Genomic DNA, 26393 nt, shown 5'->3' on the forward strand with positions numbered 1-26393 from the left:
CTGGAAAATCACGATTTCTTGGGTTGAGATTTAAAAATTGAGATTTGATAACAAGAAATTCAACTTTAGAACGTAATGAGCTTTGAAATGAGCCCAAACACGTCTAGGATTGCTCAATTTTAAATTTCGATCTACCAACCGCGACGCGACCGCAACGCACAGGTCGAAATTCAAAATTGAGCTGGACTAGTCGTGTTTGGGCTTATTTTGAAGCTCTCAACAAGCTAAATATAAAAATTAAGGATTAAAAACAATTTAAAAGCGATAAAGTGGTGAAATTTGAGAATAAAATACTGAAATTCTGGCAAAAAACAAAAAAGGCAGCAAATTACCTTAAACAAAAGCAATTAAAGTAAGTGTGTGCAAAAAAAAATTAGTGAAGAAAGGAGAAAAACAGGAAAAACAAAAAAAAAGAGTGAAAGAAAATGAAGATGGGTGTGTGTGTGTTTGGATATAACTAGTTATGGTATGGTACTTGTTAGTTGTTCCTTTTGGCAGAAAAACAAAAAAAAAAGAGGTTTTAAACATCAAAATTGGAATTTGACACGTGAAGAACTTCAAAATGAGTATAAACAAGCCTATATTCCGTTCAAGTGGGTTAGAGACGCAATATGTCTCGCTTCTCTGCACTCTAGCTTCTCTGCACTCTTTTCAAACTACCGTAACTCCCTTAATTTTGGTCGGATTTTGTTGAAAGTTAAAGCATTCGATTTGGCTGGTCAAGAGCTTCAAAATGAGCATAAACACGACTAGACTCCGCCCACTTTGATTTTTCAAGTTCAAAGGCGCATGGACCCCGAAAAATTGAAAATTGAGTTATCCTAGACATGTTTATGCTCATTTTGAAGATCTTGATTAGCCAAATTAATTGCTGTAGTTTTCAGCATAATTGAACTAAAACTAAGAAAGTTCCAGTACCTTTAAGCTAAAGGTTAGAGTGCAGAGAAGCGAGACACACTGCGTCTCTGACCTAGAATCTCAAAATGGGCGGAGCCTAGTCGTGTTTATGCTTTTTTTGAAGCTCTTAATAAGACAAGTTCAAAACAATAAAAAATTTTAAGCTAGCTTCATTTTGGACAAAGTTATGTCCCTTTGAAAATTCTTGCAATTTAGAATTTTTGATTTCTGTTGCAAATTTTCAGATTTTTTAAAAACTTCAAGGTTATTAAGCTAGTTATGTGCAACTAGGATGCAAAGAGCTTCAAACTGAGCTCGAACACAACTAATCTAGCTCAAGTTTGAATTTCGACCAGTGCGTTGCGGTCGCGTCGCGTTCAGTAGGTAAATATTCAAAATGGAGCTAGCCTAGTCAAGTTTAGGCTCATTTTGAAGCTGAAAACGCGGCAAATTCGAAAATATGGGTTTCAACTAAAAATCTGGAAAATAACAAAAGTTATGACATAAAAATTTTAATTCTAAAAAAATTTGAACCGTCTTTTTTACTCATTTTTTCACTGAACTTGAGAAATAGCTGCTTGGATGTTAGATATCCAAATTTGTAACGTTTTGAGTTTCAAAATGAACCTAAACATGACTAGTCTAGCTTAATTTTGAGTTTTGACATACCAACCGCGACGCGACCGTAGCACGCTTGTCAAAATTCAAAGTTGAGCATTCCTAGTTGTCTTTAGCCTCATTTTGAAGCTCAAAATTTGAAAAATTCGAAAATTTTAGTTTCAAAAAATTTTGGAATTTCTGAAAAAAGTTATGGACGTTTTAAGTTTTCGGTTCCAAAAAGGAACATAGAAACTAAAACTAGTTAGGAGCACCTCAAAATGAGCGAAGCCTAGTCTTGTTTCGGCTCATTTTGAAGTGAAACTCTTGGCGAATTCGGAAATTTGATTGTCATCTAGTTTCTAGTTTTCAAAATTTTGGAAAAAGTTATGACAGTTTCAAAAAGTTGGTTTGTTTCAAACGGGGAACATTGGAACTAGTTGGTTGGATTATTATTAGTCAAATAGTAGTTGGTCAGTTGGTTGGATGAGATGGTAGAGGAAGGAATCTCAAGGAATGTGAGACATAAAACGAGAGAGAAAAAGAGAGAGAGAGAGAGAGAGAGAGAGAGAGAGAGAGAGAGAGAGAGAGAGAGAGAGAGAGAGAGAGAGAGAGATCCAGGATGACGATATAGTAGTTATAATATATATGTATCTATACGATTGTAATGTCTTCGTGAAGAAGAAGAAGGAGTGTCCTTCTTTTGGAAAAGAAGAAGAAGAAGAAGACGATTATCAGTAATAGTAGTATTCTGGAGAAAGGGAGATTTGGCGGAACTGATAAGGAAAGATCGGGAAAAGAATAGGGATTCCTTTTTGGAGGCAATGGAGGGAAAAATACGAGAAAATGGGGTTATATATTGTTGATCAAAAACCCAGAAAAAATGTACCAGAAATTTTCAGAAATACTTTAAAGGCGCATAATTTAACCCAAAGACTATAGCTCTTTTTCAAATGACCGTAACTTTTTTAGTTTTTGTCAGAATTCAAAAACATTATAACCAATAGATTTGTCTTGTTTAGAGCTTCAAAATGAGTATAAACACGACTAGGCTCCGCCCACTTTTGATTAGAGACGCAGTGTGTCTCGCCTCTCTGCACTCTAGCTTCTCTTTTATTCGACTACCGAAACTGGCTTAAGTGTTAACCAATTTTGTTGAAAGTACAAGCAGGGCGGAGGACTTGTCACGAGCGGTGAGATGAGTATAAAGATGGCTAGAATCGGTGCAATTTGAATTGTTCCGACCTTTCGACTCCGCAACGCAATGGTGGAAATTCAAACTTGAGCTAGATTAGTTGTGGTCAAGCTCAGTTTCAAGCTCTAGGCATCAAAGAGGCACATAAATAGCGTAAAGTCCTAGAAGTATTTAAAAGAATGAAAATATGCAACAGTAGTTTAAATATTTAGGATAGCAGAGCATATTAGAAGGGACAATAATGTGTGCTCTAACCCCTAAGTGGGCGAAGCCTAGTCGTGTTTGGGCTCATTTTGAAGCTCAGAAAACGCTGAAAAAAATAAAAGCAGAAAAAATATGGATTTGTTTTCAGAGTAAAAGCAGAAAAACGGTTTTAAAGGAATTGTGATTCTGGAAATTATTAATTACTAAAAAGAACCAAATGCAACTTTTTTTTGAATGTTTTCTCCGAAAATGTACAGCTTACAAAGTGTGTCATCTATAGCTAGCTATTATCCGCTTTAAGCTTCAAAGAAGAAGAAGAAAAAAGTGGCAACTATTAAAACCCACCTTTCTCCACCATTTATGGTAAGAAATTCCTGGAGAAACGGGAAAATGTTGGTGGTGGCAGAAATGAAACTGAAAACTATGAGAAAATGGGAAAACTTTTTTAGGTTGTAAAAACGAAACTTGGCAATTTGATTCCGTTTCTGGGAAAAAACTATAGATGATCGAAAATCGAACTTTGAATAGTTCCAAAAAGCCAGAATTTGTTAGGGACTGCATATTTTTGAGTCTAAATCAAACATTTGAAATCAGCTCGTTAAGAGCTTCAAAAAGAGCCTAAACACGACTAGTCTAGCTCAATTTTGAATTTTGAACAGTGCGCTGCGGTCGCGTCGCGGCTGGTAGGTCAAAATTCAAAATTGAGCTAGACTAGTCGTGTTTAGGTTTATTTCAAAGCTAAAAAAAATGGAAAATCCAAAAAATGTAGTTTCATCAAATTTCGTTGACGAATCATCCAAAAAAAAAAAACAAAAAGCAAATTTACAGGAAAATTAAAATTTTCGATTTTTCGATTTATATATTGTTAGTTCAGACGTATTTTGAGAAGAAGATGGAATTTTCAAATTTATTAGGTTTAGAGCTTCAAAATAAGCCCAATCACGACTAGTCTAGCTCAATTTTGAATTTTGAACAGTGCGCTGCGGTCGCGTCGCGGTTGGCAGGTCAAAATTTATAAAATTGAGCTAGATTAGTCGTGACTGGGCTCATTTTGAAGCAAAAAACATGAGAAATACAAAATTTTACGTTCCATTGAGTTTAAAAAAATCTGAAAGAATTAGGAAAAAATTTCAGAAAACTCAAATTTTTAGAAATCACGATTTTCAAGCAGAACTCAATAGTTTTGCGAATTTTTCTAAGAAATGAATATTTTCAAATTTGTGAAGCTGCGAGCTCTTGAATGAGCCTAAACACGACTAGTCTAGCTCAATTTTGAATTTCGACCAGTGCGTTGCGGTTGTGTCGCGGTTGGTAGATCAAACTTCAAAACTGAGCCAGACTAGTCATGTTTGGGCTTATTTTGAAGCTCGAAATGCGTTCAATTCAAATATAGAAATTTCAAAAATTTTGAATAAAAATTTAAGAAGTTACAGCCAAAAAATCAATCAATATCGAAAAAAATTTGAATTGGAAAATCGAATACCCTGTTGGTTACATTTTTCTCTCTCTAACAAACAAGGAAATATACCGGAGAACCTGTGATCAACAAAAAAGAGAGAGCGAGAGAGTGTGTGAAAGTGAGAGAGTGGTTAGAGAAAAAGAGAGAGAAACAGGTGAACCGGTAAACTTATCGCTTCGACGAATCTCTCTTTTTTGGAATTTTTCAACCCGAAACGAAAAAAAAAATCCAAAATCAGATGACTAAAAATTGTTTTTTTAATAGAAAAATGAAAATAACGTCATCAATCCTAATAAATATTGTGTTCAATTGAGGGTACTTGAAAAATAACCGGTTTTCCAAAGAAATTGGGGTCTGGCGGCCTAGAAACCCGAAAAAAAATTAATAGTCATTTTACCAAATTTGTGATGTTACTAGCTTCAAAATGAGCCTAAACACGACTTGCTTTGGTTGATTTTGAAATTTCGAGGGTCCATGCGCCTTTAAAGTCGAAAAATCAAAATGGGCGGAGCCTAATCGTGTTTGGGCTCATTTTGAAGCTCTTAGTCAGCTAAATTGATCGTTAGTGATTTTATAAAAATCAGAACAAAACTGATAAAGTTACGGTAGTTTTAAGAAAATGTAGGCTAGAGTGCAGAGAAGCGATACACACTGCGTCTCTGACCTCAAAACTCAAAGTTAAGGGATTCTAGCCGTGTTTAGGCTTATTTTGAAGCTTAAAACGTCAAAAATTGAATTGAATTATTTGTATTGGCGGAATTTTCCAAATACTTGAGATTTTTAGAATTTCAAAAAAAAATTTTTTTTGAAAGGTACAATTTTCGTCATAACTCCTTTCATTTTGAATATTTTCTGTGAAAATTAATATATATGAAATTGACGATGTTCAGAGCTTTAAAATAAGCCTAAACATGCCTAGCTTTGGTTGACTTTGAAATTTCAAGGGTCCATGAGCCTTTATAGCCGAAATTTCAAATTTAACCAATTCTAAGCATGTTTAGGCTCATTTTAAAACTCCAAACATGAGGAATCTAAAAATTTATAAATATTTTTAGTGACGTCCGTTTTTAAAGAGATATGCGCCTTTAAAGTTGATAGGGTTCAACAGTAAAACTACCGTAACTCGGTTGCTTTTGGTGCAAGCTCAAATATTTTTAATTTTTTAAAATTCGTCTCATGTTTTGCTTTAAAATGAGCCTAAACATGGCTAGATTAGGTGGAATTCGATTTTCCGAGGGTCCATGCGCCTTTAAAGTGCAAATTTCGAAATGGGCGGAGCCTAGTCGTGTTTTGGCTCATTTTGAAGCTCTCGTCAAGCCAAATTCAATAATTAAGTTCAAAATTCAAAAAACTAGATTTCCAGAAGACAAAATTCCAAAAAATAAGTATTTTAAAAAATTCAGATGACGTGGAAAAAGGAGAATTCAGGTGGTCGGTCTTGTGTATGACCCAAACAATAACACTAAACATCATCGAACACCGTCCCCTCGCTGTCAAAAAGTGAGAGAGTATAGAAAATGAAGAGACGCAGAGAAGAAGAAGAGAGAAAAAGATGAATCGAATGGGTGAAAGTGAATGGCCTTGGCCTCTGGAATCGGGAAAAGAAGAAGAAGAAGAGGAAGAATGCGGTAGTGAATAAGAAGAAGAAGAAGAAGATGTGATAAGAATAGAAATTGAGAAATTGCAAAAAATTAGGAAAAAATGCTGTTCAAAGGGCGCTGGAACTGATTTTATACCTCCGAAAAGTAGAAAACCCATTATAACTTTTCTAGTTTCACAACAAATTTTTTTTTAGTTTCACAACAAAGAAAGCTACATTTTCGAATTTGCCACGTCAAAGCTTCAAAATGAGTATAAACACGACTAGGTTCCGCCCACTTTGGTGAGATACTCCGCCCACTTTTGTCAGTGTACCTCGCTTCTCTGCACTCTAGCCTTTTTCAAACTACCGTAACTTCATCGGTTTCGGTCAAATTTTATTGAAAAATATAGCAATCAATTTGGCTGATTTAGAGCTTCGAAATGAGCCTAAGCACAACTAGGCTCCGCCCACTTTGGGATTTGAGACGCGCAGTGTGTCTCGCTTCTCTGCACTCTAGCCTTTTCAAACTACCCTAACTTACTTAGTTTTTGTCCGATTTCATTACAAATTATAGCGCACGATTTAGCTCATTGAGAGCTTCAAAATGAGTACAAACACGACTAAGCTCCGCCCATTTTGATTTTTCGACTTTAAAGGCGCATGGACCCCAGAAACTTCAAAAACAAGCAAAAATAGCCGTGTTTAGGCTCATTTTGAAGCTCTTAACACGACAAACTTAAAAATCATCTGTAACAAAAACTTGGGAAATATACTTGCGAAAAAAAATGGGAAAAACTGCGATTCTGGAAGTTTCAGGCAGAATTTTTTCCAGAAAAAAAAAGAAATTCTTCATAACTTTGCTGATTTTTGTTCAAACTTGATACAAACGATATTTTTAAATTTGCCACGAGAGGAGCTTCAAAATGAGTATAATTATAACTAGGCTCCGCCCACTTTTGTCTGTGTACCTCGCTTCTCTGCACTCTAGCCTTTTCAAACTACCGTAACTTGCTTAGTTTTTATCCAATTAGGATAAAAATTTAAGCAATCAATTAGGCTAGTTATTCGCTTCAAAATGAGCTTAAACATGACTAGGCTCCGCCCATTTCAATTTTTCGAATTTAAAGGCGCATGGACCCCAGAAACTTCAAAAGCAAGCAAACTTAGCCGTGTTTAGGCTCATTTCAAAGCGCATAACACGAAAAATTCAAAAATGGCAAATTGAAAACAAAAAAATTCAAAAAAGGCAAAATTTTAACAGCTTAAAGTAACTTTTTGGACCAAAAACAACAAAAACAATCCAAAAAAAAAACCCCAATTCTAGTGAAAAAGAGAAGGTCTTGTAAAGAAGACGATGTTGACATATATATCCCCTATTCCAAAATGTGTGTTTTTGCTATCCACATAAAATTTTTCACGGAGAAAAAGTGAAAGTGGATGGCACTAGGAAGAGTGGTAATAGACCGGAAAAAAGGACAAAAGTATTGACAGAAGAAGATTACCAAAACTTAAAGGCGCATATCTTGCTGAAAATGACTGCTAATTGAAAATAAAGTTTGTCACTGAATTTGTGATGTTTAGAGCTTCAAAATGAGCCTAAACATGCCTAGATTTGGTTAAATTTGAAATTTTGGGGGTCCATGCGCCTTTAAATTCGAAAAATCAAAATGGGCGGAGCCTAGTCGTGTTTAGGCTCATTTTGAAGCTCTAAACAAGCTAAATTCAAAAACATTAAAATACTCTCGAAGTTCGAAAATATAAAGAGAGTTATGGCCAAAATTGTAAACCTTTCAAAAACTTGAAAAATCAATTTTGTCCCATAACTTTCTTAATTTTGATTTTTTTTTTGAACTAAAACTTATACTTGGAGATTTGACACGCATAGAGCTTCAAAATGAGCCTAAACTCGACTGGAATCCTTCAATTTTGAGTTTTGAGGACAGAGACGCAGTGTGTCTCGCTTCTCTGCACTCTTACCTTTATTTTCTTAAAAGTACCGTAACTTTGTTGGTTTTATATCAATTTTGATGAAAATGATACCAATCGATTTGGCTAATTAAGAGCTTCAAAATGAGCCTAAACACAACTAGGATTGGTTGATTTTGAATTTTCGACTTTAAAGGCGCATGGACCCCCGAAATTTTAAATTGCACCGATTCTAGCCGTGTTTGTACTCATTTTGAAGCTCTAAACGAGACAAACTCAAATTTCTGATAAACATTTTCAAAATTTCAGTTTTTCTAAAGTTATGGTCCTTGAAAAAACACATTTTGCTAGAATGAAAGGAGGAAAAAATTCGTGTCAGCTGTTCCTCGGAATTTTTATACAAGAAAATTTTTCATGAACAACTTGAAAACCTACTACTATCCAGTCCTATAGTATCCCTCTTATCTTTTTTTTTCAACTGATAAGAGAGATAGAGAGCATTCCGGTTGAACCTTACGGAGAGAGAGCACTTGGCAGGGGAAAAAACGGAGGATGAGCAATCTTACTGTGTGAAGTGGGATTTTGCATTGATTGTTGGTCAATTGATATATATTGAGTGGTTTTTCAGCTTCGGGGGTGGTGATAACAAATTTAGGGGCAAAGATATAGTGGAGTTGTGAAAAATTCCCAAAATTCTCAAAGTTTTCAGACCCATATATTTTTTATTTTTTGAATTTGCAAGTTTAAACATGTATTTTTGAATTTATTGTGTTTTTAGCTTCAAAATGAGCCTACACACGACCAGTTTTGCTCGATTTTGAATTTTGACCAGTGCGCTGCGGTCGCGTCGCGGTTTTTAGGTAAACATTCAAAAATAATGTAGACTAGTCGTGTTCGGGCTCATTTTGAAGCTAAAAACATGAGAAACTCAAATATGTAACTTGCGACAAGGCATACAGCAAACATTCAATCAAAAAACGACATTTTTCGAAATTCGAAAATTTTTGAAAATTTTTTCTTTTTACCCTAACTTTGTTATTTTCATTGATATTTTGTTTAAAATTGAATATTTGGATTTATCTCGTTTTTAGCTTTAAAATGAGCCTAAACACAACCCGTTTAGCCCAATTTTGAATTTTGACCCACCAACCGCTCCGCGACCGCAGCGCACTGGTGAAAAATTTAAAACTAAGCTATCCTAGTCGTGTTTAGGCTCATTTTGAAGCTTAAAACAAAGCAAATTCAAAAATGTAGTCTATTTGAAGTTTACACAACTAATTCGATAGAATTTTTTTGAAAAGGTAGAAAAAATGTTTTCGTTATTTGAAAATTTTTCCCTCAACATTGTTATTTTGATCGATATTTTTATTTAACTTGAATATTTGCATTTATTGCATTTTTAGCTTCAAAATGAGCTCAAACACGACTCGTCTAGCTTAATTTTGAATTTTGGCCAGTGCGTTGCGCTCGCGTTGCGGTTGGCAGGTCAAAATTCAAGATTGAGCTAGACTAGTCGTGTTTGGGCTCATTTTGAAGCAAAAAACATGAGAAATACAGAATTTCAAGTTTCATCGAGTTTAGTTCACAGATTATATCAGAAAAGGCGAGAGGAATTTACCAGGAAATTGAAAAATCACGATTTTCAGGCATGTAAATCGAAAGTTTGTATGAATTTCGAAATAGAACTTATATATTTGCATTTTTTGCATTTTTAGCTTCAAAATGAACCTAAACACGACTAGTCTAGCTCTATTTTGAATTTTGACCAGTGCGTTGCGGTCGCGTTGCGGTTGTTAGGTCAAAATTCAAAATTAAGCTAGACTAGTCGTGTTGGGGCTCATTTTTAAGCTAAAAACAAGATAAATCTGAACATACAGTTTTCAGCTTGTTAAATCAGGTTTCAACAAAGTTATAAGGCTTACAAATGGCAAAAAAATGGGGGAAAATAGCAAAAACTGCGCTGAACAAAAATGACAAGAGTTTTCGCGTAGTTGATATCATATCAAATGGAAAAAAGAGAGAAATTTGGGTCATCTGGTCATCCGTGTCAATTATCTATGTCCTAATCGAAACCGAAAAAGAAACTTGATAACAGATAAAAAAAAATTTTTTTTCAAAAAAATCAGTTTTCTAGACTAAAATTGTTTAAAAATCTGGAATTTTCAGGTTTTACAACTTCAAATATGATGCTTTATTAGGAAAATATGAATTTTAGAGGAATAAAAGAGTGAAAAAGAGGGACAAATGACAAATATCAAGTGGCCTGGAGGGGATATACGATAGTTATAAATATATATGCCGAAAAGGTGTCAAAAGAGAGAGAGAGAGAGAGAGGGAGAGAGGCGCAGAGAGACAGACAGACAAACAGAAAAGTTTCTTCTTTTCCGAAAGAGATGGGGATAATTGTCCCGGCTTACGACGATGCGACGGCCGCCAATTCAGCCATGGATGGGATTTGGGTTCCGTTGATGAACAATGTGTGGATCACGCCGGTTCTGCAAAAAACAAAAAAACAATTTTTTCAGAAATGTTTTTTTTTGGAAATTTCCAAAAATTTATTCGAAAATCCTATTTTGAGACTTGCATTTTTGAATTTGTCTTGTTTAGAGCTTCAAAATGAGCCTAAACACGACTAGTCTAGCTCAATTTTGAATTTTGGCCTACCAACCGCGACGCGACCGCAACGCATTGGTCAAAATTAAAAATTGAGGAAAACTAGTCGTGTTTAGGCTTATTTTGGAGCTCTAAACACAACGAATTTAAAAATAAAAACTTCTTTCAAAAAAAAGGGAAAGTAAGAGAGTTATGAGCGAATTTTTAAGTTTTTTTTTGGATTTTCTGGTGATATCAATTTGGACATAAGACTGTTATGCTTCGGGAGTTTCGAATAAAAACACGATTTCTGAATTATCCTTTTTGAAAACTTCAAAATAAGCCTAAACACGACTAGTCTAGCTTCATTTTGAATTTTTGACCTACCAACCGCGACGCGACCGCAACGCACTGGTCAACATTCAAAATTGAGCTAGACTAGTCGTGTTTAGGCTTATTTTGAAGCTCTCAACGTGACAAATTCAAAACTATAAGTTTCAAAATAGGTATTTTGATGTTTGGTCCATCGTTTGACCCTTTTTAGTGCCATTATCTAGCTCTAGGCAAAAAAAAACTTCCCCTAAACACAAGATTCGTCATTTTCAGAGTTTCAAAGTTTTCCATAAACTTTCAGAATTCTCAGAAAATTTGAAAAATGTCAAAAATTTTGTTTTTTGACATTTTGCGATAATATCAACTAATTATCATCTAGCTGAGAGCTAGAAAATTGGGGTTTTTGGGAATGAGGATTACTGTAGTTTGAGATTTTGGGGTTACTGTAGCTCAAAAGCTTGGGGTTAGTGGGGGACACTGTAGCTCGAAAAATTAGCGTGACTGTAGTTTTTGGATTACTGTAGAGCTCACTTTTTGTTTCCACTACTCCGTGCCTCGATACGGCACGGAGTCTTGCCCAACTCGAAATGGGTTACAGTACCGTTGTCAACGAATTCGCCCTGAAAATTTGAAAAATTTTAAAATTTCAAAAAAAAAATTTTTTTAAAGAAAATTTTCAGTAATCCGGATTACTGTACCGCAGTGTTGATATTGCACCCATTGGCCCAGATCTCCATGGTTTCCTTGTCTGAAAATTGAGGGTTACTGTAATTTCTGAAATTTCAAAAAAAAATTTACAGTACCCAAAACCACTCTCCAGTCGTTGCCAGCAATAGTGGTCTCCCAGCTGTGCAATTTCTTGTTTTGCTCCTCTTTGAACTTGTTGAACGTTTTTCCGTTGACATCCAACGAGTACTCATAGGCAAACGTCCCAAGAGCCTCAACGTTGATGTTGCACTTCATGTCGCCAAGCTTAAACGGTTCTTTTCCGACCAATTTGAACATCCAGTCGCGGCGAAGGATTTCCTGGAAAATTTGAGAACCTCATAACTTACGAATCGCTTTGAATTTCGACTCCAAACATTTATTTTTAAATTTATCGCGTTTTTAGCTTCAAAACGAGCCCAAACACGACTAGTCTAGCTTGATTTTAAATTTTGACCTGCGCGTTGCGTCCGCGTCGCGGTTGGTAGGTCAAAACTCAAAATTGAGCTAGACTTGTCGTGCTTTAGCTCATTTTGAAGCTCTAAACGTGCTTATTTTAGAAATATGAATTTGTTCTCGAAATTTTGGAAAAATTTCAAGTTTTCAAGAAAAATCGAAATTTTTCAATTTTTCCAAAAGTTCGATTTTTGATCACAACTGGAGTTGTTCTCAAAAAAATTGAAAAAAGTTTTTCTAATCGAATTTATCTGGTTGAGAGCTTTAAATTGAGCCCAAACAGGACAAGTCTAGCTCGATTTTGAATTTCAACATGTGCGTTGCGGTCGCGTCGCGGTTGGAGGGTCAAAATTCAAAATTGAGCTAGACTAGTCGAGTTTATACTTATTTTGAAGCTCTAAACAAGACAAATTTGAAAATAAATGTTTGAACCTCTAACTTCGAGTTTTAGGAAAGTTACGAGCTTTGGAACATTTACAAAAAAAAAGTCAAAAATGGATATAGCACTTCTCTCCTAGAAAAAAGTTCCTCACCTTCCCATCGACACGAATGACACGTTTACCAGTGGTTGTTCCATGCTCGAATTCAATTCGATGAACTTTAGCGTGCAATGGAACGTTCCACGTGGCTACACAGTCACCATCCGGCATGACGGCGTCAGAAGAAGCGGCGGCGGTGGCGGAGGAAGACAGAGTGACACTGGAAATGCTGATATTCAGACTTGTCGTGTTTAGAACTTCAAAATGAGCCCAAACACGACAATTCTAGCGTAATTTTGAATTTCGACCAGTGCGTAGCGGTCGCGTAGCGGTTTTTAGGTCGAAATTCAAAATAAAGCTAGAGTAGTCGTGTTTAGGCTTATTTTAAAGCTCTAATCATAACAAATTTGGAAAAAGACGTTAATTTCAAAATTTTCGGAGCCTAAGATAGTTATGTGCCTAATTTAAAAATTCGGAAAAATTCAATTTTTTGGTTTTGCCCAGGACACTCTAATCTTTCGAAATTTCAGCATGAAACCTATATGGTCATACTTAGCTTGTTAAAAGTGTTAGAATGACTCTAAGCATGCATAGACTAGGTCAATTTTGAAATTTGAACAGTGCGTTGCGGTTGCGTCGCGGTTGGTAAGTCTAAATTTAAAATTGAGCTAGACTAGTCGTGTTTAGGTTTATTTTAAAGCTCAAAACTAAATTCAGCGCGTTTTGAGCTTTAAAAAGAGCCTAAACACGACTTACTTTTCCAAAAATTGACTTTCACAAAATTTTATGAACCATTATGCGCCTTTAAAATCGAAAAATCAAAAATGCCTAGTCGAGTTTATACTCATTTTGAAGCTCAAAACATGATAAATTTGTATATTTTAGTTTCAGCGTATCTCAGATCCTCTAAATTTGAAAAAAAATCCAAAAAAAAACGTTTTTTTGGAATTTTTGGGATTTTTTAAATTCTCAAAAAAGTACATGGGAACTTGTTCGATCTTAATTTTTCTATATTTTCATATTTTTCTATGTTCAGTTTAGCACATGAACAAGATAATGTGTATGTGTTACCGTGAGAAAATGGATTTTTGGCTCCAAAAATCCAAAAAAGAGGAAAATCGAAGAAGAAGAAGACGCGGGAAAACCGAAGCAGGTGGAGCAAGAAGGGGGTTTCCATGGAAACTGAGAAATAGTGTTGGTTAGAGAAAGAGAGAAATTCTCTCTCTCTCTCTCGCTTTTCTCGAAAAATGAAGAAAGCGTAAACAGCAATTAGAAGCCTAAAAATATACGATTTTATTTTTTCAAATGTATTTCGCTAATAATACGCCTATGAGGCGGAGCAGGTGTAAACACCTGCTCTTTTTGACGACCCATAACTCTTGGGATTTTCAGAATTATTGAATGAAATTTATATTTTCAAATTTGTCACGCTTAGAGCTTCAAAATGAGCCCAAACACGAGGGGGGCCCCCTCTCTAAAAAGGGGGGCCCCTCTCTAAAAATGGAAATTTCAAAACTGGGCAATCTTAGTCGTGTTTGAGCTCATTTTGAAGCTCTAAGCATGAAAAATTAAATGAATCTAGTTTTATTGCAAAATTTTGAGAAAAAAAATCGAGTAATGACCAAAAATGAATTTTTTGGAAGTTTTTGGAAATTTTTGGGATCGTCCATAAAACTGACGTTTCCCATAATTTTTTGATCAAAATCATATTTTTAAATTTGTCATGTTTAGAGCTTTATAATGAGCCTAAACACGACTAGTCTAGCTTAATTTTGAGTTTTCACCTGCCAACCGCGACGCGAACGCAACGCACTGGTCGAAAGTCAAAATTGAGCTAGACTAGTCGTGTTTGGATTCATTTTAAAGCTTAAAAAGCGATAAACCCAAAAATCTGAGTTTCAATGCAATTTTTCATAATGGGAGTTAGTTATGACCAAAAAGGAAATGTTTGAAAAATTGAAATTTTTGATTTTTCCCTGAAAACTTTCATGTTTAGAAATTGTTTTAAATGAACTTTATATATTTTATCTTGCCATGTTTAGAGCTTCAGAATGAGCCTAAACACGACTAGCTCAATTTTTTTCTAGCTCAATTTTGAATTTTGACCTATCAACCGCGACGCGACCGCAACGCACTGGTCAAAATTTGAAATTGAGCAATTCTAGTCGTGTTTAGGCTTATTTTAAAGCTCTCAACATGATAAGTTCGAAAATACAAGTTTCCTAAAAATTTGAAAAATAGGTATTTCGTTTTATTACAGTATACAACACACAAAAATCAATCACAGAGGCTCCGGAAAAGTGGGCGGAGCCTAACTTGCAAGTTATCTTTTTGCCCGCATAGTTTTTTGGCAAGAGAATAATGTTTGAACTAGAAAAAAAGTCAAAAATTATATCAATTTGTCAATTTTCTCTTCTTCTTTCCCGGCTCCACGACGTCTTCCGCCATATCTCTATGAGTTTTGATCCAAATCGCCCATTGTTTTGCCTTCTGAGGGACCTGAGGCTCCTCTATCAGTCGGGACACAATATCATCGATTTTTCCATCAGCTCCCACAAGGTTATCAATCGATAATCGAATTTCGTCAACAATTCGTTGGATCTCCCCGCCGCTACCGTACCTGGCACATACGTTTCATGGAACATAAATGTGACGTACACCTCGACTGCTTGGCGGGACAAATCAAGATCATCGTCGGAGTGGAACATGGACCTGGAAAATCGCATTTTTAATAATTCTAAAACTCAAAAATTTGAAGAAGGAAATTAAAAAAAAATGTTCACAAAAGTTTTTTTTTGAAATTGTCGAAATTCGAAATTTTGAAAAGTGAATACTAGTGTTGAGCTAGTTTTGCCCTTCAAAATGAGCCAAAAATCAATGAAATGCGTCGATTTTGAGCCAACTTATGCGCCTTTAAAGTTTGCAGGGCGAGAGAGGGGAGACGCAGAGGGGAAAGGAGACTCTAGCTTCTCTGCGTCTCTCATTTTGCACAATTGAGCATAACTCGCTTTAAAATAAAGCTAGAAGAGTTTTGAAAACACAGAAATATAGGAATTTTTCTGGGGATTCTTTTGAATAAACAATCATAAAAATCTGATTTTTCGAAAATCTCAAAAAAAATTTAAAAAACGAAAATTGAAAATTTTCTAGAATTTTTTGAAGATGTTTTCACAAAGTTGATTACAATACCTTAAATTTTGAAGAATGTGAAAACTGAGTTTATAAAAAACTTAAAATTTAAATATCGGAAATTTTTCAAAAAAATATAATTTTTCTAAAATTCCAAAATTTTCCTTTTCTTCGATTTTTTTTGTTAAATATTATATCAAAATTTTTGTCATCTGATTCCCTACATTTCTGCGTTTTCAAAACTCTTCTAGCTCTATTTTGAAGCGAGTTATGCTCAATTTCGCAAAAGGAGAGACGCAGAGAAGCTAGAGTTTCCTCTTCTCTCTGCGTCTCCTTAACTCTCGCCTTTCAAACTTTAAAGGCGCATAACTTGGCTCAAAGTCATCCAATTTTTTCGATTTTTGGCTCATTTTGAAAGACAAAACTAGCTTTATAATTTAAATAAAACTCACAACCAAGTTGAAAAAATCTTCTCGCTAAAAATGTACTCAAACGAGTGTCCCATATCAATGACCGTTGTGCGTAGCTCTCTCAGAATCGCCCTTCGTAATTCCGGCCTCCGAAATTCAAATTTCGCACGATTCGTTAAAACATGAATGAATGCATTGACTTCGCGCTGGTGATTGTAGATCAAACGAGTCAGGATTCCAGCCATTTCAATGGATTCCAATAATCGTATTTCGCTGGAATCACTTAAACTCCACCAATAATACTCCTCATAATACGATGGATGTTCACCATGAACATGAAGCATTATCGATTTTCGAAATCCTGGATGTGTCCGACACATCCTTCGCAGCCCATCGTCTCCCAATTTTTCGGCACTCCTCAAAATCAGCTTTAACTATCCTTTATCAATATTTCCCTTAAATTTCGCTATCAACCGTGCCGAATGGTTACAAATTTGCTCCATATGGTCCATCGAATTTAAAAGGATGTCCTCTAATTGAAGAAATTCCAAACAACGCGCGATCTCGTCATACATCAGGGTCTTGAGTAGCTCCCGTTTCTGCTCTGTGCTAAACATTTTTGAGCGATCCGATCTGTAATCTTTGTATTCGTTAAAATCCTCGTAAAATTCCCTACATCTCCCTTTTTCTTAAACTCTTCTAGCTCAATTTTGAGTCAAGTTATGCGCCTTTAAAGTTTGAAAGGCGAGAGATAAGGAGACGCAGAGAGAAGAGGAGACTCTAGCTTCTCTGCGTCTCTCATTTTGCGGAATCGCGCATAACTCGCTTTAAAATAGAGCTAGAGAAATTTTAAAAACACAGAAATGTAGGAAATTGGATGACAAAAATTTTGATATAAAATTTCACAAAAAATTTGAGATTTCCAAAACAAAATTCATTTGGAGGCATTTTTTCAAGTTCAATTTTTCAGATTTTTTTCAGACAGATTTTGAATTATAAACTTTTTCAAAACATTCAGAATTTAAGATCTTCTTCTATCAATCAAATTTGTCGGTACTTTTTTTTTCGAAAAAATTTCGTAATTTTCCAAATTTTCCCTTTTTCGAGATTTTTCGGATTTCTTTCCAAATTTCCAAATATGTTTTGTATTCAAAGGAATCCTCATGAAATTACCTACAACTTCCTGTTTTCAAAATTTGTCTAGCTCCATTTTAAGCCGAGTTATGCGCCTTTAAAGTTTGTACGGCGAGAGAGGGTAGACGCAGAGAGAAGAGGAGACTCTAGCTTCTCTGCGTCATTTGACAAAATTGAGCATAACTCGCTTTAAAATAGAGCCACGAGAGTTTTGAAAACACAGAAATGTAGAGAATTAGATGACAAAAATTTTGATATAATATTTGCCAGAACATTTTTGAAATTCCTGAACAAAAATGTTTCTTTTATATTCATGGGTTTTGTGTTCAAAACAACTCTCATAAAATTTCCTATATTTCTGTGTTTTCAAAACTCTTCTAGCTTTATTTTAAAGCGAGTTATGCTCAATTGTGCAAAATGAGAGACGCAGAGAAGCTAGAGTCTCCTCTTCTCTCTGCGTCTACCCTCTCTCGCCGTACAAACTTTAAAGGCGCATAACTTGGCTCAAAATCATCGCATTTTATTGATTTTGAGCTCATTTTAAAGGGGAGAACTAGTCAAATGATAATTTTAAAAAATAAATTGAATAAAAAATTATCTACTCACCTCAAAATTTCAAACAAGCAGTCGACAATTTGGCGTCGAGAATCCTCTAAAGGATTTTCTTTAGTGCCACTGTGTTTTCTGAGCAATCCGTCGATCATAATTGTAAAACACTTTTGAATTGTGTTTTTCGATTGTTCATCATAATTATTTCGGAGAAATTTAAGAATTATATTGAGCAACTCTGAGACTACATCGGCTTTTGAGAAACTCATATAATATTTCAGCGAATCCAACGATTTTTCCAGATTTACACAAGTCAGAAATACGATTTTTCGATCTTCGATTTTGTTGGGAGCAAATAACCGCTTGTTGTCTGAAATGTGTTGATTTTCAAACTTCCGGTTAGTCCTAGCTCGTTTTGCGTTTCAGAATCGTGTTCAACGGCGTTTTTTACCCCTGGGAGCATGTTTTCCGATCATTTTAAGAAATTGTCGTAAAATGTTGGGTTTCGTGGTACGCAAACACCAAAAACCTTCAAAATGATGCTAGTGACTCGAAAAAAGTTGCATCTCGACCAAAATTTTGCGCAGAATCCAAATTTTCAGTTACTTTTGTCAATTTCACATTCCTATCGGTCAAAAATTAGTAATTTTTTTGGGGTACGCAAACACCAAATTTCGATTTTTGAACTTCCGGTTTGTCGTAGCGAATTTTGCATTTTAGAATCGTTCTTAGCGTAATAGTTTACCCCTGGGTGCAAGTTTTTAGGAAATTCTGAGAAAATGTCGTAAAATATTGGGTTTTGGGGTACGCAAACACCGAAAACCTTCAAAATGATGCTAGAGACTCGAAAAAAGTTGCGTCGAGACCAACATTTTTTTTTGGGCCGAGCTTTTTCCGGAATTTCGGAGGCCCGGCCCGGCCCGGCCCGGCGGGCCCGTCATTTCACTAGTTTCGAAATTTTCAAAAAACACATAAGGGGGGACCCTTATGTGATGCGCTGAATCCAAATTTTTAGTAACCTTCTTTTTTAGTTACGCAAACAACAAATTGCGATTTTTGAACTTCCGGATAGTCCTAGCACATTTTGCACATCAGAAACGTGCTCCGCGTAGTTTATTACATCCGATAGCAAGTTTTCAGAGAGTTCTGAAAAATTGTCGTAAACTGTTGGGTTTTCGGGTACGCAAACACCGAAAACCTTCAAAGTGATGCTAGAGACTAGAAAAAAGTTGGCTCTAGACCTAAATTTTGCGCTGAATCCAAATGTTTAGTTATCTTTAACAATTTCCCATTTCTAACGGTCAAGAACTAGTGATATTTTGGGGTACGTAAACACCGAATTGCGATTTTTTGAACTTTAGGATAGTCCTAGCACATTTTGCACATCAGAATCGTGCTTAGCGTAATTGTTTACCTCTGGGAGCAAGTTTTTAAAGAATTCAGAGAAATTGTCGTAAAATGTTGGGTTTTGGGGTACGCAAACACCGGAGCTCTTCAAAATGGAGCTAGAGACTCGTAAACAATCGCATTTAGACCTAAATTTCGCGCTGAATTCAAATTTCGCTTCAACTTTGTCAAATTCTCATTTCTAAAACCAAAAAAACGAGAATGTCGTAGAATGTTGGGTTTTAGGGTACGCAAACACCAAAAACCTTCAAATTGATGCTAGAGTCTCGCGAAAAGTTGCGTCGTGACCCAAATTTTTTGCTGAATCCAAATTTGGAATCAATTTCACTCAAGAACTTACATAGAGATCCGATTGTGTGAAGTTTCGGATGTGTTTCCACAAAAGTGTTCAAGTCTTCTTGTTTCACCCAATCCCCGCATCTTGTGATATCCAAAACTTTTAATAATGGCAGACTTTCTTCAGGACATTTGAAACTCTTATCGCGCACCCCTCTGAATGAAGTTAATCTGAAAAAAAATTGTCTTTTTTTTTCAAAATTTTTAATGTTTACCTCAGTGCCGAGAGGTCCAAATATTCGAGATTTCTCAAATTGAACAAATCTTCGAAATTCAGACAATTGATGCTGTTCATGATGAGATTTTTCAAGTTTTGCAATTTTGAAATGCCATTTAATGTCGGTATTTCCATTCTTGAGATTTCCAGTGTAGTCAAAAATTTCAAAGAGCTGCAAATCGTCCGAAATTCATATTTCGCAATCGGAAAATCGTGAATCGATAGAGATTGAAGATTGGGGACGAGTTGACAGAGCTGAAATGAGCCAAAACTTTTCTATAGAATTGTTAAGCTAGTTTTGCCATTCAAAATGAGCCAAAAATCGATAAAATCCTACGATTTTAGGCCAAGTTATGCGCCTTTAAAGTTTGAAGAGCGAGAGAGAGGAGACGCAGAGGGGAAAGGAGACTCTAGCTTCTCTGCGTCTCTCATTTTGCACAATTGAGCATAACTCGCTTCAAAATAGAGCCACGAGAGTTTTGAAAACACAGAAACATAGGAAATATTATGAGAATTGTTTTGAACACAAAACTCTCAGAAAATACCAAAAAATTTTTTTTGGAGAATTTCAAAATTTCTGTCAAATGTTATATCAAAGTTTTTGTCATTCAATTTCCTACATTTCTGTGTTTTCAAAACTCTTCTAGCCCTATTTTGACCCGAGTTATGGTCGATTTCGCAAAATGAGAGACGCAGAGAAGCTAGAGTCTCCTTTCCCCTCTGCGTCTCCCCTCTCTCGCCCTGCAAACTTTAAAGGCGCATAACTCGGCTCAAAATGAAGCTAGAACAGTTTTAAAAAGATAGAGGTGTGGGAAATTTCATGGGGATTCTTTTTAATGCAAAAAGTACAAATCGAATTGCTCAAAAATTTGTACAAAAGACCAGAAACTGCAGCTGGACAAAACGGTGATGAAAAATTAGGTATTTTTGAGGATTTTGTATTCAAAAGAATCATCATAAAATTTCCTACAATTCCCTTTTTTCAAAACTTTTCTAGCCCTATTTTGAAGCGAGTTATGCTCAATTTCGCAAAATGAGAGACGCAGAGAAGCTAGAGTCTCTTTTCCCCTCTGCGTCTCCCCTCTCTCGCCCTGCAAACTTTAAAGGCGCATAACTCGGCTCAAAATAGAGCTAGAAGAGTTTTGAAAAAAGGGAATGGCAGGAAATTTTCTGAAGATTCTTTTGAATATAAAAATTTTTTAAAAATTAGAAAATGAAAATTGAAAATTTCCACATTTTTTGGAGAAGTTTTCCCTTTGATTACAATACCTTCAATTTTGAAGAATGTGAAAATTGAGTTTATAAAAAATTCAAAATTTAAATATCGGAAATTTTTAAATCTTAAAAAAAAAATTTTTTTCTAAAATTCCAAAATTTTCCTTTTTCTCGAAACTTTTTTGAATGTTATATCAAAATATTTGCCATTCATTTTCCTACATTTCTGCGTTTTCAAAACTCTTCTAGCTCCATTTCAAAGCGAGTTATGCTCAATTTCGCAAAATGAGAGACGCAGAGAAGCTAGAGTCTCCTCTTCCCTCTGCGTCTCCTCTCTCTCGCCCTGCAAACTTTAAAGGCGCATAACTCGGCTCAAAATGAAGCTAGAAGAGTTCTGAAAAAAAGGGAATTGTAGGAAATTTTTAGTATAAATATTCAGACAATTAGATTTCTAAAGTTTTGAACTTTTGAAAATATTTCTACCTGTTGTGCCCATCCTCGAACAAATCGATGCGTTGATGCCTCGATTTTCAGCGTTCTCAATTTTTGTCGAGTTTCTGGATTCAAACACTGCAAAAGTGCAGTTGGTAGATCGAATTTTGTTACGCCTGAAAGTTTTTAAATTTTTGAAAAAATTTTTTTTTCAAAAAATTCCAAAAGATTTTTTTCAAATTACCTCCAAATGGTGTAACCTCTTTTTTCAAATTTAATTCGAAATCCTCCAAATTCATCGAATGGGAAATTTTCAGTAAATCCGGTTTCAAGTCTCTTGAATTCAATATTAAGCGGGTTAGGTTGAAATTTTCAATCATTCGATCCGAATTTTCCGCAGAAAAATGGGCTGGAATTTGCTCGAAAAGTTCATTATTTTCCTCGTTTGTTAGTTTTCCGGCTGGAATTTGGATTTGAGCTGAAAAAATTTTTTCAAAAAAACAATTTTTTTCAAAAACTCACATTTTTGAAAAGCCTCTGCAGATTTCAAAATTGCCAATTCTTTCAATGATTTGAGTGTCACAATTTTGTCCATTCCCGAAATTCTGAAATTTGTATTTTGAAATTTTTTTTTTGAAAATTCGTCAAAATTCGATATAACTATCAAATCATTGCTCAGCTCGTCGAGAGCTTCAAAATAAGCTTAATCACGACTAGTTTTGGTTGATTTCAAAATTTGGCCAACGCGTTGCGGTCGCGTCGCGGCTTTGTAGATCAAAATTCAAAGTTGAGCAAATCTAGTCGTGTTTGGGCTCATTTTGAAGCCATTAACGTCGGAAATCCTAAATTCCTAATTTCGAAACTTGAAAATTCAAATATTGAAAGTTATGACCAGAAGAACTTTCAGAAAACCCCAATTGCAATAGAAATGATTTTCATAATTTGCAGAAAAAAAAGTTTAAAAAATGAAGAAAATGGAATTGTTTAATCTAAAATAATCTGAAAAAAATCAATAATTTCCACTAAAAATGGCTTGAAAATTTCATGAAAAAACACAAAAACTTTCAGACTGAAAATTTTTTTTTCAGACTGAAAAAGTTTTAGGGATGAAAATTTCAAAATTTTCTTTTTTTTTGAACAAAATAACAGAAGAAAAAGGAAGAAGAACTATAAAAAATGTATATGAAACGGCCGGAAAAAAGGGGAATCGAGAAAAAAAAATAATAGAGAGGGAGTAGAGACAACAAACGAGACGCAGACAGAAAAGAGAAAAAAAATTGGACGACGAAGAAACGGAGAAGTGTAAGCAAGGGTCATAAGAGTCCCTTTTCCCTTTTCCAGACATTTCTCCCGCTTCTCCGCGTCTCTATGCCTCTCTCTCTCTCTCTCTCTCTCTCTCTCTCTCTTTCTCTCTCTCTCTCCCTTATTATCTTTTTCTGCAATTCTAACTAACAAAAACAAAAAAAAAGAATAATCTGATTTTCATTTTTTACAGAAATTAGCCAGAAAAGTTCTAGATAGGCATCTGTTAGAAGGAGAAAATTATTCGGAAAGATTTAATTTCTTGGTTTCGTCCAAATATCGTTCACTTCTTGTAATTTTGAGATCGGTCATACATTTTCGATTTTCACATGTTTTGAGCTTCAAAATGAGCCCAAACACGACTAGTCTAGCTTAATTTTGAATGTTGACCTACCAACCGCGACGCGACCGCAACGCACTGGTCAAAACTCAAAGTTGTGCAATCCTAGTCGTGTTTGGGCTCATTTTGAAGCTCGGACAAGAGAAATTCAGCAAAATTGATATTTTTCAAACGTTTCTAAAAAAAAAAATAGGCTATGCCCAAAAATGAAAATTTCGGAAAAAAGTGAAACTTCTCGTTTTGCCCAGAAAACTTTCAAAATTCGATATTTCCAAATAAAACATACATTTTCGAATTTCTCATGTTTTGAGCTTCAAAATGAGCCTAAACACGCCTAGTCTAGCTCAATTTTGAATGTTGACCTACCAACCGCGACGCGACCGCAACGCACTGGTCGAAATTTGAAATTGAGCAATCCTAGTCGTGTTTTGGCTCATTTTGAAGCTAAAAACACGACACATCCAATGAAATTAGGTGGTACTGACCGAAATCAATGCGAAAAGGGAGATGAGTAGAATGATTTATTCAGGATAAAAAGCACAATTCAGAAATCGTAAAAAATTCATTTAGGGCAGTTGGCCTCCTGGATGCATACATTTTCATGTTTCACGAATCCCTTGGAACATTGACAGACATTTGGTTTGCACAATTTGATACAAGGAGGGTCCGGTTGAGCACAAATTGGCTCACAATGGGTTCCACACTCGAAAAACTCCTCATCCTCTCCACATTTCTTATCACAATCATTGATTCGAACACATTTCCCATTCGATTCATTACGGACGAATTGAGGCAGACATTGACATTTGTTTGGAATGCATACTTGAGGACATGGTTGGTTAGAATTAAGGCAGAAGTTGCCTGGTGCAGCTACCCTCCAACCCCTTCTAAAGGTTCCCTCTAACCACGCAACGACACTCCGCTATCCCGCTCGGCGCGCGCACAGTTTAAATTTAGTTTTTGAGTGATTGCGAGCTTGGATTTGGCTCGTGGTTGTTCTAGGGACTCTTTTAAGGATTTCAAGTGAGTTTGCTTGAATTCTAAGCTTTTATTTGTTGTTTCTTTCTAACTTGTTCATAATAAACCGATTTTGTTACATTTCTTGTTGATTTTCTTCTATTTTATCACAGGAACCTGATACCCCGGACATACCGCGGGCAATTCAGACATTGATATTTGTTTGGGATGCACACCTGAAACTTGTAGCTTCATTTTTAGAGCTTCAAAGTCAGCCTAAACATTACTAGATTTTGAAAAATGCCACTTTTGAGAGGGGGTCTCTTTGAAAAGGGGTCCAAAAAATTAAAATTTTGATCAAATCTACTCGTGTTTGAGCTCATTTCGAAGCTCTCACTGAGGTAAATTCAACATTTGAATTCAAAAATGCTTTGGAACGCATACCTGGGGACATGGTTGATTAGAAGCATCGGGATTTGAACAAGAGGGTTCACACGCAGACCCACAGGACTTGAAGATTTCATTTGGTCCACATTCAGATGGTGTAGCAGCGCAGAAGGCGAGGAGGGGTAGAAGGAGAGGAAGAAGAAGCTTCTGGAATACCATGATTGCTGATAAGGCTGATGAAACCCCCAGGGCTTTTATACTAATCTTATCATAAGATCTCTTGCTCATTACTAATGAAACTTAGGATTTTATGAAACATCTGATCAGGTGATAAGGTGGAAATGATAAGAAAAAAGGGAAAATGAGTAATTTTGAACTTATGATCTTACATGAACTCTGAGGAGGATCAGATGGCATACATGTGATCTTGTGATTTTCCAATAAGAATGAGCAAGAGATCCCATGATAGGATCAGTATAAAAGAATAAAGAGGTTAACATTGAAATTAATTCATTCCTCTTGTCTATAGCGCCATGGTAAGTGTTTATGGTTTTCTTTAGTTACCGTAAAACCTCTAATAGAACGACACCCGGATCGTCCACTTTGAGCCTATATATCTCATTTTCTGTGAAAGATATCAAAAAGTGGCTAACTGGTAAAATGTTGCTGATAACCTGATAAACATTTTACTAGTTAACCACTTTTTGATATCTTTCAAAAGAAGTAGGATATATAGGCTCAAAGTGGACGATCCGGGTGTCGTTCTATTAGAGGTTTTACGGTAGCTACAGTAATCTCCAATCTTTGAGCTAGATCATCAAGCTACAGTATTGTAAAAATAGAAGCCCACCCTATAAGCATACTCTAAGCTCAATTATCTCGGTTCCTTCAAATGATATCAAAAAGTTGTCAACTGATAAATTGTTTATCATAATATCAGCAACATTTTATCAGTAGATTAATTTTTGATATCTCTCATAGAAACCGAGATAAGTTGTCTTAAAGTGGGCGGTTCCCGGATGAGGTACGCTTCCGACCTCTTAACTTTGACCCAATTTACTTCATTTTCTGTGAAAGATACAGAAAAATAATCAACTAACAAAACGTTCATGATGACAACACAATTATTTTGTTAATTGATCACTTTTTGATATCATTCACGGAAAATGAGATAAATCAGCTCAAAGATAACGGATCACTCAAAAATCGGTTAACTTTGGTTCAGAATTAGGCATGAGCAATCTATATAAACTTAACATTTCTAATATGAATCTTGACTCAGAATTACATGTTCGGAATCAAGAGCAACTGAAAAAGCCAAAACTTATTCAAAATACGAATATTTGTCTTCGTTTCTGCTTGTTAGTAACAATTGGAACCAATTCGAAACATGCAATTGAACTCAATTATCTCGGTTACTGTAAGTGATATTAAAAATAGGTCAACTAGTAAAATAATGGTGATAATATGATACATAATTCACTAGTTGACAACCTCTTGATAACTCTATTGGTAACCGAGATAATTGAGCTTAAAGTGCAAGTGCAGGAGCGGCTTAATAATTAGACCAAACTGAACGTGGAAATGGAATCCAAAATTAATTTTTTTCAGAATTTTCTTCTTCTTCTTCTACCCCTCCTCGCCTTCTGCGCTGCTACACCATCTGAATGTGGACCAAATGAAATCTTCAAGTCCTGTGGATCTGCGTGTGAACCCTCTTGTTCCAATCCCAATGCTTCTAACCAACCATGTCCTCAAGTATGCATTCCAAACAAATGTCAATGTCTGCCTCAATTCGTCCGTAATGAATCGAATGGGAAATGTGTTCGAATCAATGATTGTGATAAGAAATGTGGAGAGGATGAGGAGTTTTTCGAGTGTGGAACCCATTGTGAGCCAATTTGTGCTCAACCGGACCCTCCTTGTATCAAATTGTGCAAACCAAATGTCTGTCAATGTTCCAAGGGGTTTGTGAGACATGAAAATGTATGCATCCGGGAGGCCAACTGCCCTAAATGAATTTCTTACGATTTCTGAATTGTGCTTTTTATCCTGAATAAATCATTCTACTCATCTCCCTTTTCGCATTGATTTCGGTCCGTAGCATCTAATTTCATTGGATGTGTCGTGTTTTTAGCTTCAAAATGAGCACA

At 35.5% G+C, this 26393-nt stretch overlaps 3 protein-coding genes across 3 annotated transcripts; 1 reads left to right on the top strand and 2 right to left on the bottom strand.

Moving 5' to 3' along the window:
• Positions 1-10273: 10273 nt before the first annotated feature.
• CBG22476 lies at positions 10274-21849 on the bottom strand (the record flags this gene model as incomplete). Its single annotated transcript, XM_045243501.1, has 9 exons — positions 10274-10355; positions 11479-11533; positions 11589-11757; positions 12480-12645; positions 15057-15137; positions 19606-19862; positions 21306-21430; positions 21499-21732; positions 21777-21849. 9 exons carry the CDS (start codon positions 21847-21849, stop codon positions 10274-10276), a joined length of 1242 nt encoding a protein of 413 aa, XP_045097579.1.
• Positions 21850-23458: 1609 nt separating this feature from the next.
• CBG22479 lies at positions 23459-24459 on the bottom strand (the record flags this gene model as incomplete). Its single annotated transcript, XM_002641019.1, has 2 exons — positions 23459-23718; positions 24360-24459. 2 exons carry the CDS (start codon positions 24457-24459, stop codon positions 23459-23461), a joined length of 360 nt encoding a protein of 119 aa, XP_002641065.1.
• Positions 24460-24773: 314 nt separating this feature from the next.
• On the top strand, positions 24774-26259 carry CBG22480 (the record flags this gene model as incomplete). Its single annotated transcript, XM_045243502.1, has 2 exons — positions 24774-24776; positions 25852-26259. The coding sequence occupies 2 exons, from the start codon at positions 24774-24776 to the stop codon at positions 26257-26259; spliced, it is 411 nt and encodes a 136-aa protein (XP_045097580.1).
• Positions 26260-26393: the final 134 nt, after the last annotated feature.

The sequence above is a fragment of the Caenorhabditis briggsae genome (genome assembly GCF_000004555.2).
Source record: "Caenorhabditis briggsae complete genome, chrIII, whole genome shotgun sequence".
NCBI lineage: Eukaryota > Metazoa > Nematoda > Chromadorea > Rhabditida > Rhabditidae > Caenorhabditis > Caenorhabditis briggsae.